Raw genomic sequence first — 15,980 nt, 5'->3', positions numbered from 1 at the left:
TTGTACACGGTATTGCGAAGAGTTATGCCCCGATAATTGTTACAGTCCAGGCGATGACCTTTTTTTGTAGATCGGGCATATGAGACCCTCCAACCAGTCCGAGGGCAATTCTTCATCAGACCACACTCTCAGTATGATCCGATGGATGGCACGATACAGCTGTTCGCTTCCGACTTTGAAGAGTTCGGCGGGAATGCCGTCCTTCCCAGCTGCCTTGCAGTTTCTCAGCTCTTCCACTGCTTTCTTCACCTCGTCCATGGATGGTGGATCCACAGCTTGACCATCATCCTCAATAGTCATCCTGCTCCTTTCGACTCCACTGTTTCCCTCACCGTTCAACAGCACACTGAAGTGTTCCTTCCAACCCCTGGCCACCTCTGTTTTATCGGTTATCAGGTTCCCCTCCCTATCGTTGCACATGACAGGAGCTGACACGTTTCGATTCCTAATTCCGTTGACCTTCTTGTAGAAGCTCCTCGCATCGTGCCTGTAGAAGCAACCTTCCGCCTCCGCAAGAAGACGCTCCCAATGCTGTCGTTTCTTCCGGCGATGGAGTCTCTTTCCAGCGGCTCTAGCATCTCGATATCTACCCACGCTCTGACGAGTCACAGCCGTGGCCAACATGTGACCCCTGGCGCGGTTCTTCTCCTCCGTCACTCGCTGGCACTCAGCGTCAAACCACTCATTGGACGCAGCTGCCGCAGTTGTACCGAACACTTCTCGCGCTGTAGTGCTGGATCGAACTGTGGATGTGTCTCCTGCGCTTTCATTGTATGTCTTTTCCAGGAGCTCAAAGAACACCACTTGTTACACTAATGGGTAAAGTGAGTAAAATTCTCAAAGATACAAAAACATTTGAAAAAGTATCAATCAGTTGATTTTTTGTGATGTAGTTTAACGCATTCATTGGAGTCGTCTCAGCTGGCAATAAGGTGATAAACTAACAAGTTCTTGGTGCATTTCATGTCCATCGATGTCACACTCTTTCTTGTGTGTGAGGATTTTCTGTAAATGTAGACAACTTTTCTCTAACTGATCTGTACTACAACCCATTAAACTGTGAATATCATACAAGAAGCTGAAATTGTCACTGTGATTTTTCATTAACTGGAATCGATCATCGAACGATGCAATAGCTACATCCAATACAGAATAGAAGAAATTCACTTTGAAAGAGAGTTTTTTTCGATGTAATTGGTTCATCTGACTGTTCGTATGCAAACTGTTTCTTTATCATTCTCGGCCGAATTCGTGTTTATGTTTGAAACACCGGATTTACTTCTAAAGCATCAGTAATGACGCTATTCAAACCTTCATTTCTCATATTTTTCAAAAAGTTTTAAACGCTGCCTATCAAGTCTATAGTGTTTTCGAGACTGCTATTTATTTTTTAAAGGTACTTACTCACTAAATTGATTTTGAACAAAATTGAATGCCAAGCTACTAAACTGCATAAGAATTTGATTTTTTTAATTTTTTTTTTTGCTAGGCTTTTTGCAGTATTTCTTGCAAACGCATCTTGCTTCAGATCCTCGATTGCTTCATATAGGGCATAATAAATTTCTCCTATATTAAACCTCAAGGGAGTGACAGCATCAATTCGACTTTCCCAACGCGTTCCACTCAGAGGCTTCACCGTAAGAGAAGTAATGTGTTTTTTGAACGATGAGTTGAAGCAGAAAAGAAGTTGAAAATTTCTTGCACGACACTGAAAAAGTCTACTGCATCAAAACATGACTTGGCACCATTGCTAACAACAAGATTGGTTGCTGCATGAAACGGATTGATTTTTACAAAAATTGATTTTTACAAAAATTGATTTTTACAAAAAAAGTTTAAGATAATTAGTTTAAGAGATTATGACAGATCTCGACGTTTCATGCATTTATAAGACCATTTTTTTCAATATCGAACATTTTACGAACTGCCTGTGCATTTTTTATCGGCCGAAAAAGTGAAATTTTGACCGCTTCGAGGCACCACTTTTCGAAGTTTGACTGAGCTGGAATTTTGCAAGAAGACTGTGGCATGTGGAGTGTTAGTACAACGTTAGTACATGAAAATGTGGATGGTCGCGTCGCACGTGAATAGAAATCCTGCTAGAGAGAGAAAAAATTTCCTCGTCGCTTAAAAAATAAGCACACGCATTAGCCGTCTGTTTGCCGCCCCTCGATGATTGACGAGCAGGCGACCGCCTGCTTCGCCTACGCGTTAATCCGCCCCTGTACAGCAGGTGGCTAGAAATAGTAAAGTAAACTTATTCTGGGTACCTGGGCATTGCGGCATTGAAGGGAATGAAAAAGCTGATCTGTTGGCGAGAAATGGATCAATGCAGTTGTTCATAGGGCCAGAACCGTTTTGTGGGATCTCAGAATGTGCCCTCAAAATGGAACTCAAGAAATGGGAACAATCAATGATAGAAAACATTTGGAAAAACAATAATTCAGCTCGACAATCGAAAAAATTTATTGCACCCCAAAAAACAGTAACCCAGCGATTGCTCAGTATCTCAAAAATAAGACTTATGTACCTTCAGTGGCCTTGTAACGGGACACTGCCCAAGTAAATATTACTTTAAACAGATAGGTAAAATGCAAAATGATGCCTGTCGCTTTTGTAACCTAGATAAAGAAACCTCGGAACATTTACTATGTGACTGTGAAGCACTCTCTCAAAAGAGGAAGCAATTCTTTGATAAACACTTAATACAACCATTAGATATCTGAATGACTTCTCCCAATAAGGCAGTGAACTTAATTCGTTCAATAATACCTTATTGGGACGATGCCTATACGATGCGACACCCTGATAAGGCTTACATCAAATAGGGGCCCGCCACAAAAGATCAAATCTCTGGTCGCAGTGGAAAATGTACCCAACAGGAAAAAAAATTCCTACAATGTTTCATCGAAATCTGAGAGGCTATGACTAATTACTTATGGAGTTTGTATGAATGTTCTAAGGATATCGGACATTTAAACATAAAATGGACATAACCCAAAAATGCCACCAACGATTGTTTTAAAAATTCATACAGAGATGTAGAACATCATAACAAACGAACTGGCGTTCACAGTTTTCATGGTACTTTTTTTTGATAATAACGATCTCAGGAGCACCGTTAAATGATCTAGACCATATAGAATAGTCGATTGAAAACCAACGTACAAATTCGATTGAAAGTACCATGATATTTTTCTGGGTGTGCGAATCTGGTCAAGCTCACCACTGAAATGATAAGAAGTACCATGATATTTTTCCGTGTGGATATGCTTGAGTTCACCCAACGGCCTACAGATGGCAAGTTCATAGCGTTGCCTTGAGATTATATGCAGCGAAGCCCAACTTGGATATCTATGTTTCTTTAGTCTATGATGGAAGTTAGGTACCTTGTTCTAGTCGTCATGCATCGCCAGCTGTCGGTGAAACAGTGATATTAACTGCCTATACTGGAAAACGAAAATTTCAAAGTGGCAACCCTGTCAGAAACGTACAAACGGGCTGCGTATACTATCCGCCATTATCCTTCGTGGAAAACTGTACAGGCGAGACGCAACCGTCGTTTGTCTCAAATTTTTGTTTGAATCGTTGATACTTTTATGTATTTAAATAATTTTTTTCTTATGGTTCGTTACAATTTCGGAGTTAAAGTATTTAATAGTCATTTGTGTGCAGTGATTCTAATCAGATAAACTTGTATCGAATAAAAGAGCAGTGGATTTGAATAAGTACGTTTGAAGGCTGTTTGACTCGTTCGCAACAAATTCAGCTATAGGTACCCGAGGACCATGGAGCTATCGATTATAGCTCAACACGATGATCTGAGACGATGCTCGGATATTTTAAAAGACGGAAGAGCGGAACTAGGTTAATCTGGCATGTAATATACTCGATTGAATTGGTAACATTATCTGTTTCCAGAGTTTCTAAAGTTTGTTCAGCATCAGGATGGATGTCGTTTGCAATGGCTTAAGCTTTCGCAGGAAACACAGAGACTTCAACGCGAACTTGATACAGCTTTACATCAAATGTCTGATTTAGACACCAAACTGTTTTTCGCTCGAAAATTGTTAGACGAGGAAACCAAGGCTAGAAAACGTGCTGAGTATGAGCGAGACGCTATTGTAGGTAAAAACATTTGAAACATAACATTGTTATTATTGATCTGAACTTTTAGGAGAAAAAAATGGGTGCTGTATACGATATAATGAAAAATGAGCATGATATTAAAGATGAGACCAGAGAACGTTTAGCCTTTATGAATGCATTTTCATACAAACGAAAATCCACCCATCAACAAGGTGACAAGTTGGGAAATGACATAAATTCTACTGGCTCATTTTTATCAGATCTCTCATTGACACAATCAGAAGATGATTTTATCAATCTAAAGACAAATCGTAAAAGTTCATGGAGAAAACATCGTCCATCGATGGTGTCTGGTGCCGTTGGTACTGGAGTAGGTAATAAACGTACGAGACTCAGTCAAGATAATTTTAAGAGGAGTACAAGCGAAACTACAAAGATGATTGAAATTGGGCCAAATGAAAACATTGTTGCGCATACAAAAGTTTCAGTGCCTCAGGATGATGGACCAATTCTTGCCGAATCTATAATTCATGCTTTGCCACAAAACCATCAAACTGCGAATACAAAATCAACAGGGAACGATTCGACAGCAAAAGAAAATATTTCTCCAAACATTTTTAAAACACCTACAAAGTACCTTTACTTATTGATTAAACATAGGCATTTTCAACATATAACCAATTTTTAGAACCGGTTCCAAGTATTCCAAAAATAATATATTCACACCTTCAGCACCCCCAATTGAAGAAATAGAACCAGTTGTTCATCATGGAAATATTGCAACACCGACCGTTAAACGCAGTTTTATGAGAATGCACGCATTTACTGGAAAGACATTTCTTAAATACTCCGAGATTTGTACACATTGTCAGCAAAGGTAAGTGTTAATGCATGATTTAGTTTAAAAATCAACATTCTTGTGTCGAGCTTTAGTCCAACTGTTATACATTTTGGCCGACATTCTGACAGCATTTCGGCCGGACTTTTTTTTTTTTTTTTTTGAGCCAGGATGTATAAGAATAATAAAACTGCTCATTAACAGAATTTTGTTAGGTACTGTTAAAATGTTATAATGCTTGCATAGCCAATTTAAACTGCTTGCTTAATCCTATCTTTACCAAGGTTACTGGCTGCATAAAGCCTTTCGAAATATTTACCAATGCTACTCAAAATGCATAAATAAATTCTCTAACAATATACTGATTGTTCATGCATATATTTATGCATTTTTAGGATTTGTTGGAATGCGAACTGTGACGAATAAAAAACCGCGGCTTTTATCGAAAATCTTAGTTTATTATTTCTGAGCAATCAAACATGCGTCCGTAGTTTAGGCTTGCAACGCAAAGACTACTGCTCTCTTTCCTCTCTGTAGATACAAATGTTAATTGAATTTATAGACTGGGGAAAATCTATTGCCACAGATTGATTACTATTTGAAAGGCTTTTTGCATCTTAACCTGTGCACTATGGTCGGAATCGTGAAATTTCACGACAAAAATCTGTAATTCGGAAACCATAGATGCTAGAGATTTCTTGTCTTCTAGAAAGTTACTCTACTAAGAGGAATCTATCTTTTGGTATGACTGGTTACTAGGCTGGTCCTATTGTACTCAAAATAAATATGGTAACTTTTTTATCTTACTACTTAGAGCAATATTGTCTTCCACAAAATTGTAGCTAATTTAATTTCATGAAACTTTGTTAAAAAAATTATTGCTCTACCTCATTTCTTCACTGTTTTAAGGCAATTTTTCCGAATTCATTCGGGGTGGGTCTAAAAAAATTACTATTATTGCTCTAGTTTTTTCAGCTTTATTCGGATTTGAAAGTGGTGTTCGAGTGACTTTTTGGACGTGAAAAACTGCATATTTTGACACTAATAGATAATTGCTAACTTTTCAGAGAAAAAAGTTACAGGTATTTTTTTTGTTTTAAAATGACACTTTTTGGAGGCACCCTACTCCTTTGTTTGCACATATATGCAACAACAACACGTTTAGGATAAAAGTTCATAGTTCCACCTTCAAAATGCATTTTGTAGAATTAGTCAACTTTTGTTCCCTTTAGGGTTAAAATGCATTTAAAAACTTCGAGTTTTCACACAAAAATTTGCTAATCTAGCATTCAAAACCATCTAGTTATTCCAATTCGATTTTTATTTGGAAAATTTCTTCGAGTGACTTTCGGGGCATGAAAAAGCGCTCATTTTGATGTCAATAAATAGTTTCTAACGCTTGTTAAAAAATTATAGTTGTTTTGAAATGTTGTTTATGTATCATATTGTTGTAAAAGCAAAATAAATGCATAAAATATACTCAAATATGGCGTTATTTTGTAACAACGTGTAAAATTCATGTTTTTTATGTTTATAGCATTGCATAGCACTCTCCAGTAGTGTTTTTAGTACATGTTTACATACACGTTGGACGAAATCGATGCCATTAGTAAAAAAAGCCGAAGACAAATTTTATCTAAAAGAAAAAAAAAAAAGAAGTTCAAGGTATTTTATTGGAAAAGTTCAACTTCGTGTCGATGTACCTAAACAGGGAGGGGGTGGATCATCAACCACTGGGTCGATGTGCCGTAAACTTCTATCGGAGCCAGAGAAGTTTGCACTCGGTCTAAACGAAAAATTGATAAAAAACCTAGCTGCTATAATAGTAATAATAAACAGCCTAGTTCAGGTGAGCAATTCCACAGAAAAATTTTCAGCTTTATTATTTTTTTTAATTATCATTTTTGAAACATTGCACTGGTGTTCCTGTAAGCTAAAGATAACATTTTGTGCATTCGAGTGTCTATAAATGATCAAAACTGTTTCTAGCATTTAAACGGTTTGATCGATCGGTATAGTATCTCCGGTAAAGTTGTAGATAATAGTTTTGTCCTTCAAAAATAAAGTATTTGGTATCCCATGCCTACGACACTTCATAAAATTTTAGCACATTCTACCAGGATCATGGCAAGTCTATCCCTTTCAACGGGATTTATTGAATAAGGCCCTGAAGCTGGAAACAAATATTATCAGAACGATCGCCAATTTCACGCCCGAAAAAATTCTAGAGCGGCGAATTTTACGGATGTGCTATGGATTCTTCAGATCTGCCAGAAAAAGAACAGATATTCAAAGGTCTACGATTGAGTGGAAAGAGTACTTGGATTAATATAAAAACAATTCAGGTTTGTAAATATTTGAATATGTAGAGAACCCTATAAAAATGCCATTTTTCAATTTAAAAACAACAATAATTTATTTTCTACGAGCATTGGAAACTATTTATTGACATCAAAATAAGCGCTTTTTCATGCCCCAAAAGTCACTCGAAGAAATTTTCCAAATAAAAATCGAATTTGAATAACTAGATGGTTTTGAATGCTAGATTAGCAAATTTTTGTGTGAAAACTCGTTTTTAAATGAAAATGCACCCTAAAGGGAACAAAAGTTGACTAATTCTACAAAATGCATTTTGAAGGTGAAACTATGAACTTTCATCCTAAACGTGTTGTCGTTGCATATATGTGCAAACAAAGGAGTAGGGTGCCTCCAAAAAGTGTCATTTCAAAAGGAAAAAATACCTGTAACTTTTTTCTCTGAAAAGTTAGCAATTATCTATTAGTGTCAAAATATGCAGTTTTTCACGTCCTAAAAGTCACTCGAACACCACTTTCAAATCCTAATAAAGCTAAAAAAACTAGAGCAATAATAGTAATTTTTTCAGACCCACCCCGAATGAATTTGGAAAAATTGCCCTGAAACAGTGAAGAAATGAGGTAGAGCAATAATTTTTTTAACAAAGTTTCATGAAATTAAATTAGCTACAATTTTGTGGAAGACAATATTGCTCTAAGTAATAAGATAAAAAAGTTACAATTTCTATTTTGAGTACAATAGATTCCTCTTAGTAGAGTAACTTTCTAGAAGACAAGAAATCTCTAGCATCTATGATTTCCGACTTACAGATTTTTGTCGTGAAATTTCACGATTCCGACCATAGTGCTGTGGTGCTCTAGAGTAACCATGGTAGAGAGATGGTTGAGTGGATGCTTGCAATAAAACAAAAACAATCGATTATTTTTCAAACTGAAAAACAGCTGAAGAGCTCTATGAATATTTAGCTTTAAAATCAGTCAGTACTACAATATTGTTACTTGCTTTTTATGAACGGTCCATATGTGGGGAGCGGTAGTGTAACATTTCCCGAAACCCGTTTTCTGGAAGTATATTTTCCCGGATGATATATTTTAGAATATAACACATTCCCGAGATTAATATTTTCGAATGTAACGTTTCTCCCGAAATTCAATCCGCTGAGTGTTATATTACTCCGAAATTGAATAAAGTGAAGAGATTAATTAAAGAGATGCATTATCATTAGAATGAAATTACAATCACACTCAATCTATATAAGTGTGGATGATGTCCTGCAGCTTTAGTTTCTTGCATGATGGTTCTTCATATTGCATAGTATCTTTCTGCAGAGATTGGTTCTCTATGGCTTTATTTATCCCCGACGATGGTGGGGCGGACCTGACGATGATAGAATCGATGCCATGTTTATATTGTTGATGATATAAACAATTCGTCAATTTATCATGTCTCGTTTCAGCAAATTAAGTATATCTCTCTGTGCCACCACGCACCAGCTGGTGCGAGTGATGAACATCAGAAGGGACAGAACTGTATCAAAATCCACGGGCATGGCATTGTTGGATGTTCAAAAGGCGTTTGACAATGTCATGGGGCATGGGGTCATTCACGAATTATGTGAGGATTTAGGGGGAGAGGGGGGGGGGGGTTCCAAATGTCTTACGAGGGGGATTCGAAAAAAATTTTACATAAGATCGAAAAATTACAGATAATACAAACAAACAAAAACTTAGAAAATAAAATCCTTGTTGAAATATTTCTCGCTGATATCTTGCCAGTTGAACCTCAAGAAAACGTGAATTCACCTAAACTGCATGATTATGTATTCTACTTCGTTTATTTAATTTTCAGTTTCATTAACATCAATATGATATTGACTGAATTGGTTAAATTGTTTTGTTTTTATTCTTCACGGATGCGCTTTTGTAAAAAAGTTACTTCTTCATAAACAAATTTTTCCTGAAAAAGAAAGAAAAAAGTCCTTACTTAATTTGGGACTGATGCCCATGACGGGCTGGTATACAAGCTCTGTACCTTCAATTTTCCGCCATGTATTACAAAAATCTTCCGTAGCTACCTTCGGCAGAGTTCGTTCAGGGTATCGTTGAATGGTTGCCTATCAAACACTGATGGCTGCGTACTATTTCTGTTCGTAGACGACACTGCAATCGCCGTCAGGGGAAGAATGCCTCGCGAGATTAAACCAACAAACCATGGCTAGTCTAATAGCACTTGGAAAATTAGAATCAATGCTTCTAAAACCTAGGACTGTTCTCCGACGAAAAACTTCTCTTTCAATCACATGTGGAGAGGACACTGGTTAAATGCTCCACTTTGGTTCGGTCACTACACCCACTTATTTGCCGCAGATCTCGTCTCTCGAGAACAAACAAACTGGCAGTCTACAAACAAATAATTCCCACCGCTGACGCAGCTTCGGTGTGGGAGTCATGTGCACAAACTTACAGTAACAAAATCCAGGTGGCACAAAACAGAATTTTGCGGATGATTCTCGATTGTCCCTATGATTCAAGAATCACGGACCTCCACTAGGAGGCGGCAGTTACAAAAGTAGATACAAAAATACACAATACAAAAATTAAATTCGCACAAAAATGCCAAGATTCCGAACACGCTTTAATAAGCGGCCTGTATAAAACAGACTAGGTGTATATGTATATCTCTCCCAGATGGTCTCGAGGTACGATGCTGGCCTAACAAGCCGAGGCTTGGAGAGACTGTTAGTGGTAGTAATATCGTAACGCTAGCCCCGCAATTGTCCTGTACACTAAACAGTCGGCTGCGAAGTCTGTGTATAAACAAACAGAAGGTCATGTTACTGCCGCGATAAAATTAAATTCCATAACCCGCGCGAGCAGCGCCAATAAACTCAAAACGTAAATAAACAGAAGATCAAATTTCAATCGAATGCTCCCGCAGGTAGCATATAGCAGCCATGCACTCACAGGTAGAACGATTGGCAACAAAATAGTAATTACGTTGGGTCAGCGTTTTGAGGCAGGTGGCTCGCGCTGCCGTACTTTAAAGACTGTATTATACATTGACTTGTAAATATTGAATTGTAAGCGTAAAATTAGTATATAAGGAAATTTTGATTGAATAAAATCGAAGTTTATGGTTAGTCTGAATTTGATCGTTTCATTGGACGGACCGAACCTTCCTATATTACTAAGTGATTACTCTTTGATTTTTCTTCAAGACGCATAGACCTCCACATTAGCGAGGACACTAGCTAGAAGACTTAATCAGGCCAGAGTGATCCTTAATGGTATACAGAAAATCCTTTAGAACGTAACCTATTTCCCCCTTCCAGACGCATAGGCCTTCGCTGTAGTAAGGCAACTAGCAGGAAACGGGAAAGGCCAGGTAGTCGTTGCTAACAGGAGTCTTGGTCCGCCTTGATTATCGGTCCCGCTCGCGTATTTAACTGTCGTTCGGTGACAAAGCCTTGTTAACCCGTACCTTCGCCCGGGGAGGCCGCGTAACGCGAATAACATATGGTGGCTCCAGAGAGGAGCAAGTGAACTCAAACTCTATTAACTCAATCGTGCGCGGTATCGGTAGTGTGACGGACACTTGAAATAAAAACCTAACGTTAACAAAATGGTTAAGTTTGTGGAAAACCCAAATGGGCACTGTCGGATGTGCACCGAATCCGACGAGAAAGGTGTACTTGTGGAATGCTGCGAATGTGACCGTTGGTTCCACTTGGCATGTGTGGGACTGAAGGACCCGCCGAGGAGTGAAGACTACTGGATATGCCAAAAATGCTACGAGATTGCAGAAAAACAGCAAAAGATGAAAGAAAAACTTAAAAAATTGGAAGCCCAAGCCAAAGGCAAAAGAACACCCTCGTCGGAAAGAACAACAACAACCGAAGAAATACTTCGTATTCATCAGAAAACTATGGAGGCTCTCGTTAAGCAGCTCCAAGTTAAACCCGAACCAACTCCAGGTATCAGTCTGGCCCAACCCAATCAAAACGAAGATTGGACAATCTACCTGAAAAGGCAAGCTCTTGCTGACTTGCCTAGGTTTGATGGCGCGCCAAAAGATTGGCCAAAATTTAAGAAAACATACGAAGAAACAACAAAAGCAGGAGCTTTTACTAATCTTGAAAACTTAAACCGGCTGCAGAAGGTTCTGCGTGGAAATGCCGCAAAAACTGTGAGTCAACTGCTTGGAAGGCAACTATGCTGACCATTACATTAAAGAAAACATTCATTGCCCTGATTTGAAAATACTGAATGAATGGATAAAACCACTAGCCAAAATTCAGAGGATGGTTAACCCTTCGATCGAGAGCTCTGAAAGAAAGCCAAGAGTAAACATTCACCAAGATAACCGAAAAAGGTTCTACAACAAATGTCCATTTTGCGAGAAGGACCACAAAGTCTAAGAATGTGAGACATTCAAAAAAATGAACACTGAAGCAAGGAGAAAATTGTAACACAAAAACGACTTTGCTTTGGGTGTTTAGGAGCAAACCATCTAATGAAAGATTGCGAACGTGCTAGAACATGTGACATCGATAAATGCCAGGAAAAACATAGTAGATGGCTACACCCGAGAAATAAGAAAAACGTAGACAGGGCCAACAAAATGATGGCGACGCCGAAAGAAGAAATCATGGAAAAGCTTGAAACCACTGAAAACGCTTCATCTTCTAACTCTGGAACTACAAATCACCATCAAACATTCAGAAATAATATATATTTCCAAATTATTCCCATAACACTTAGAAACAAGGGAAAGGAAGTAAATACGTTTGCTTTCTTAGACGCCGGCTCATCACTAACTTTGATCGAGGAACAAACTGCTGATGATCTCGGCCTAGAGGGACGCTCGAATCCTCTCAAACTCACCTGGACGCAAAACGTCACCAAGCAATCAAACAGCAGGCAGGTACAAGTTACACTCGTCGGACCTTCAAAGAAAGCATTTAAACTGAAGGGCGTAAGAACAATTGACAACCTACAGCTACCAATTCAATCTCTAGACATGGATGCTATGAAAATATGATGATGATGGTCCCACCTCATACCCCTACATCGGTTTGAGCTGGTCGATTTATCTAAGTAAGAAATTATATAGAGTCATACAATGTAACCAGTTGACAAACAAATAACGGACTGGTTATTAATACAGACATAGTAACCCTTCAAAAGAATACCAATAATTTGAAAATAAATAAAAAATAAACGATTTTTCAATAACATTGATCCAAGGCTCATCCAGAACGTTTCCAACCCGAAAATTATCTGGACTTGGTTAGGAATTGAACCTAACATTTAGGAGCGTTAACTAATCAGAATTGGTTCTGGATAACGATCCAGAACTACGAGAGAGATCCTATGACACTATAATTCCCGATAACGAGCTCTACAGTCCACAGGCAAACCCAAGCCTTTTCAGTTTTTTTCTCCGAACCCTTTTTTTAAATCGTAAAAGCAAATAAATTAAGAAAATAAAGGTGACAGCAACCCAAAAAGCAACTTATCAACCCGTTATGCTTTTTGTTTCAATTTCAGGGATTTAAACCTGATGTACTCAATATCCAGATTGTCTATGTCAGTCTACGCGCGCGTGGCTCAAACATGTGTAGCCGACTCATTTTTTTTAACTCTAATATTAATTATTATATAACTATATTCAAACAAAAATCCATCATCATCAATGAACATAATAACTTGATGTACCCAATAAATTAGAAAAAAAGTTTAAATTTTACAATCTTCGTCATTAATTTACAAAAAATTCTATATAATCTGTCTACAAGACAGACTTTATGTGTGAAATACAAAGCCTTTTAAACTCCGCCATTGTTGCTGAACGTTTTACTTGTCTTGGCATCGAATTGAAAAAGTTTATTCCTTTGTACAACAGAGAGTTCTGTGATCTTCCGAATAAAAAATGTGGTGTTCTAGCATCATCCGCGTTTCTAGTGTTGTACCTATGAAAATCACTTCCTCTATCAATTCGATCACACAAATAGCGAGGCAGCATATTATTCAAAATCTTATATAGAAACACCATTGTCAAAAAATATACTCTTTGCTTTACAGAAAGCCATTGCAATGCGTCCAGCATAAAACTCGAGGAAGTGTATCTATTACATCTTAATATTAATCGCATTACTTTATTTTGTAAGCGCTGCAGTCTCAACATTTGTGTATTGTTTGCAAGAAATATTATGGATGAACAAAAATCTATATGTGGTGAAATGATTGACTAATAAAGACTAATTTTACTACTAACAGTCAATTCATTTCTCAAACGGCACAAAATTCCGTATTTTTTCGCCATTTTCTTGATGACATTATCTATGTGAGACTTGAAAGTTAATTTGTCATCAATAATAACTCCAAGATACTTTAATTCATTTACGCGATCAATCGTCTCACCATCAATTACAATGTTTACGTCTGGTCTGGAGTTGGCAGAAGAAATAATCAAGTACTGTGTTTTACTAATATTCAATTTAAGCTGTTTAAACTTTAACCAATTCGCCAGATAATGTAAATCTTGATTCAAAAGTGCAACAATATCGTTTGGATTTTTCGCTGCAATGAACAGAACAGTGTCATCGGCAAATAAATTTATATCGCAAAACCGTAAAACTCGCTTCATGTCATTAATATAAATTATGAACAAAATGGGCCCCAAAACACTTCCTTGCGGTACACCAAGTGTATTAGCAATGGAATCCGATTCAAAATCATTAAAACGAGTCTTCTGAGTTCTAGAACACAAATAGCTTTCAAACCATTTATATGCTGTCCCTACGATACCAAAGCGCTCCAATGTTTGCAACAATAAGGGCCTAGAAATTGTTTCAAAAGCGCGTTTTAGATCCAAAAATACAGCAAGAATAGTTTCTTTAGCCTCGATTTTTTCTTTCCATTTTGCTAACACCAGATTCAATGCAGACTCACAAGAGTGCCCCTCTCGATAACCTGATTGCTCTGGAATTAGCAAATCATTACGATTTAAATAATCCATCCAGCTTTTTACAACAAGTTCTAATATTTTCTCTAATGTGTGCAACATGTTAATGGGACGGAACTCTTCGGCTTTATCCGTCCCAGTAATCTTGGGGATAGGAACCACAAGTGATTCCTTCCAAATTTTAGGCACGTGCCCTGTTTGCAGTGATTCATTAATAAGGTCCAGCAGATCGTGTCCAATGACATGAAACCAATCTTGTATTACTTTTGCGTTGACATTGTCGATACCAGCCGATCTCTCCAAAGAAAAACAAATATCTTTCAACTCTGCAAAAGTAATAGGATGAAAACCATCAAAGCTACAGTTATTATTGATCGGCTGTATTATCTCGTCCGGCTCATTGACCAAATCAATGCTATGATTTATCGATTGAACACTGTTAACGAAATAATTGTTAAATTTATTTACTATTACTCGCGCCAATTGTTCTTCTAAGCCGTTAAAAGTTATGGATTGCGGGCTACAATCTTTACTTTTCATTAGTTTCTTCAAAATTTTCCATAACTGTTTGCTGTTATTTTGATGTTGATCAATCTTCCGCTGTATATATTCACACCGAGCCTTTTTCAAGGCACGTGAATACATGTTACGCGCCGCGGTGTACCTATACCAATCATCGTTACTGTTACTTCTGTAAAACTGCTTGTACCTTTTATCTCTTTTTCGTTTTAAACGCAGAAGATCTAAAGTGTACCAGCTGTTTGCATTATGCAAGTTTACATGTTTTTCTAAAACTAAACTATTGGTACATTCTTTCAGTCTGGAAATTCTTGTACATTGACAAACAGTTTGTCGCAAATTGAAAAAATCTGCTAATTGCTTTTATTGATTCGAATTTGGTTCATTAAGCCAATTAATATTTAAGTCACCAGCGATAACGTTTAATTTATTTAAATCTACAAAACTCTCCCACCAGTTATCTAAAATTTCCAAAAAACGCTGGTCACTTGAACTGGGGGAATGGTATACAATTCCGAAATTTCCCATCGTCATGCCTCTTTCAACTGATATACCCAGGAACCAATTGTTTTCAACACATTCGTTCAACCGAGTGTTGAATTTAACAGATTCCTTGGCGTAAATAGCAACCCCTCCAGTATGTCTGGAGTGTGAAAGGCAAAAAGCAACTTTGTAACCCGGTATGTTAAATTGATCGAATGCATCAGCTTCTACTATATGAGTTTCAGCCAGCAATACTAACATCGGACGTGTTGTTTCCACAAAATGCCGCAATGCGGCATAATTTGTAGATAAACCAGCAATATTTAGATAAACTATCTCTCGCTTCCTCTCACATTGCATTTGCTTCAGCTGCTATTTACTTAACAACATGTTGCTTTTTCTTTTTTCAAACAGTCTCCGATATACCGGACACTGCGTGCTAAATGCTGGATGTTTTACGTCCAAATTCAAATGAAATTCTTTCTTAGATTTTAAACAATTTACGCAGTTAAAATCAGTCGATGAGCATTCCGATGTCTTATGTAGTCCGCTACACTTGGAGCATGTTTCAGGATTAACACACTCTGTGCTTTTATGACCAAATTCTCCACATTTAAAGCAACGTAAAACATTGACGGCCTCTTGAATCGAACACCTATCCCACCCAATGTTTACTTTACCAGCAGTCATCAAGTGGTGAAAAAAGTGTCCTTATCAACTTCAATAATAGTGTTATACTTATTATATTTGAAGCTTGAATTTACAAATT

General features: G+C 37.5%; 1 protein-coding gene across 1 annotated transcript in view; it reads left to right on the top strand.

Moving 5' to 3' along the window:
- The first annotated feature begins 3,504 nt into the window (after positions 1–3,504).
- The window catches only part of LOC129719175 (rac GTPase-activating protein 1), a 46,170-nt gene continuing 33,694 nt past the window's right edge, over positions 3,505–15,980 (top strand). The window contains exons 1-4 of the mRNA XM_055670663.1: positions 3,505–3,867; positions 3,922–4,124; positions 4,178–4,722; positions 4,778–4,966. Coding sequence (XP_055526638.1) covers positions 3,789–3,867; positions 3,922–4,124; positions 4,178–4,722; positions 4,778–4,966 — 1,016 coding nt within the window. The 5' untranslated portion in view covers positions 3,505–3,788. The remainder of the gene's footprint in view (positions 3,868–3,921; positions 4,125–4,177; positions 4,723–4,777; positions 4,967–15,980) is intronic.

This window comes from Wyeomyia smithii, chromosome 1 (genome assembly GCF_029784165.1).
Source record: "Wyeomyia smithii strain HCP4-BCI-WySm-NY-G18 chromosome 1, ASM2978416v1, whole genome shotgun sequence".
NCBI classification, from domain to species: domain Eukaryota; kingdom Metazoa; phylum Arthropoda; class Insecta; order Diptera; family Culicidae; genus Wyeomyia; species Wyeomyia smithii.
This window is presented reverse-complemented; position numbering and strand designations above follow the sequence as displayed.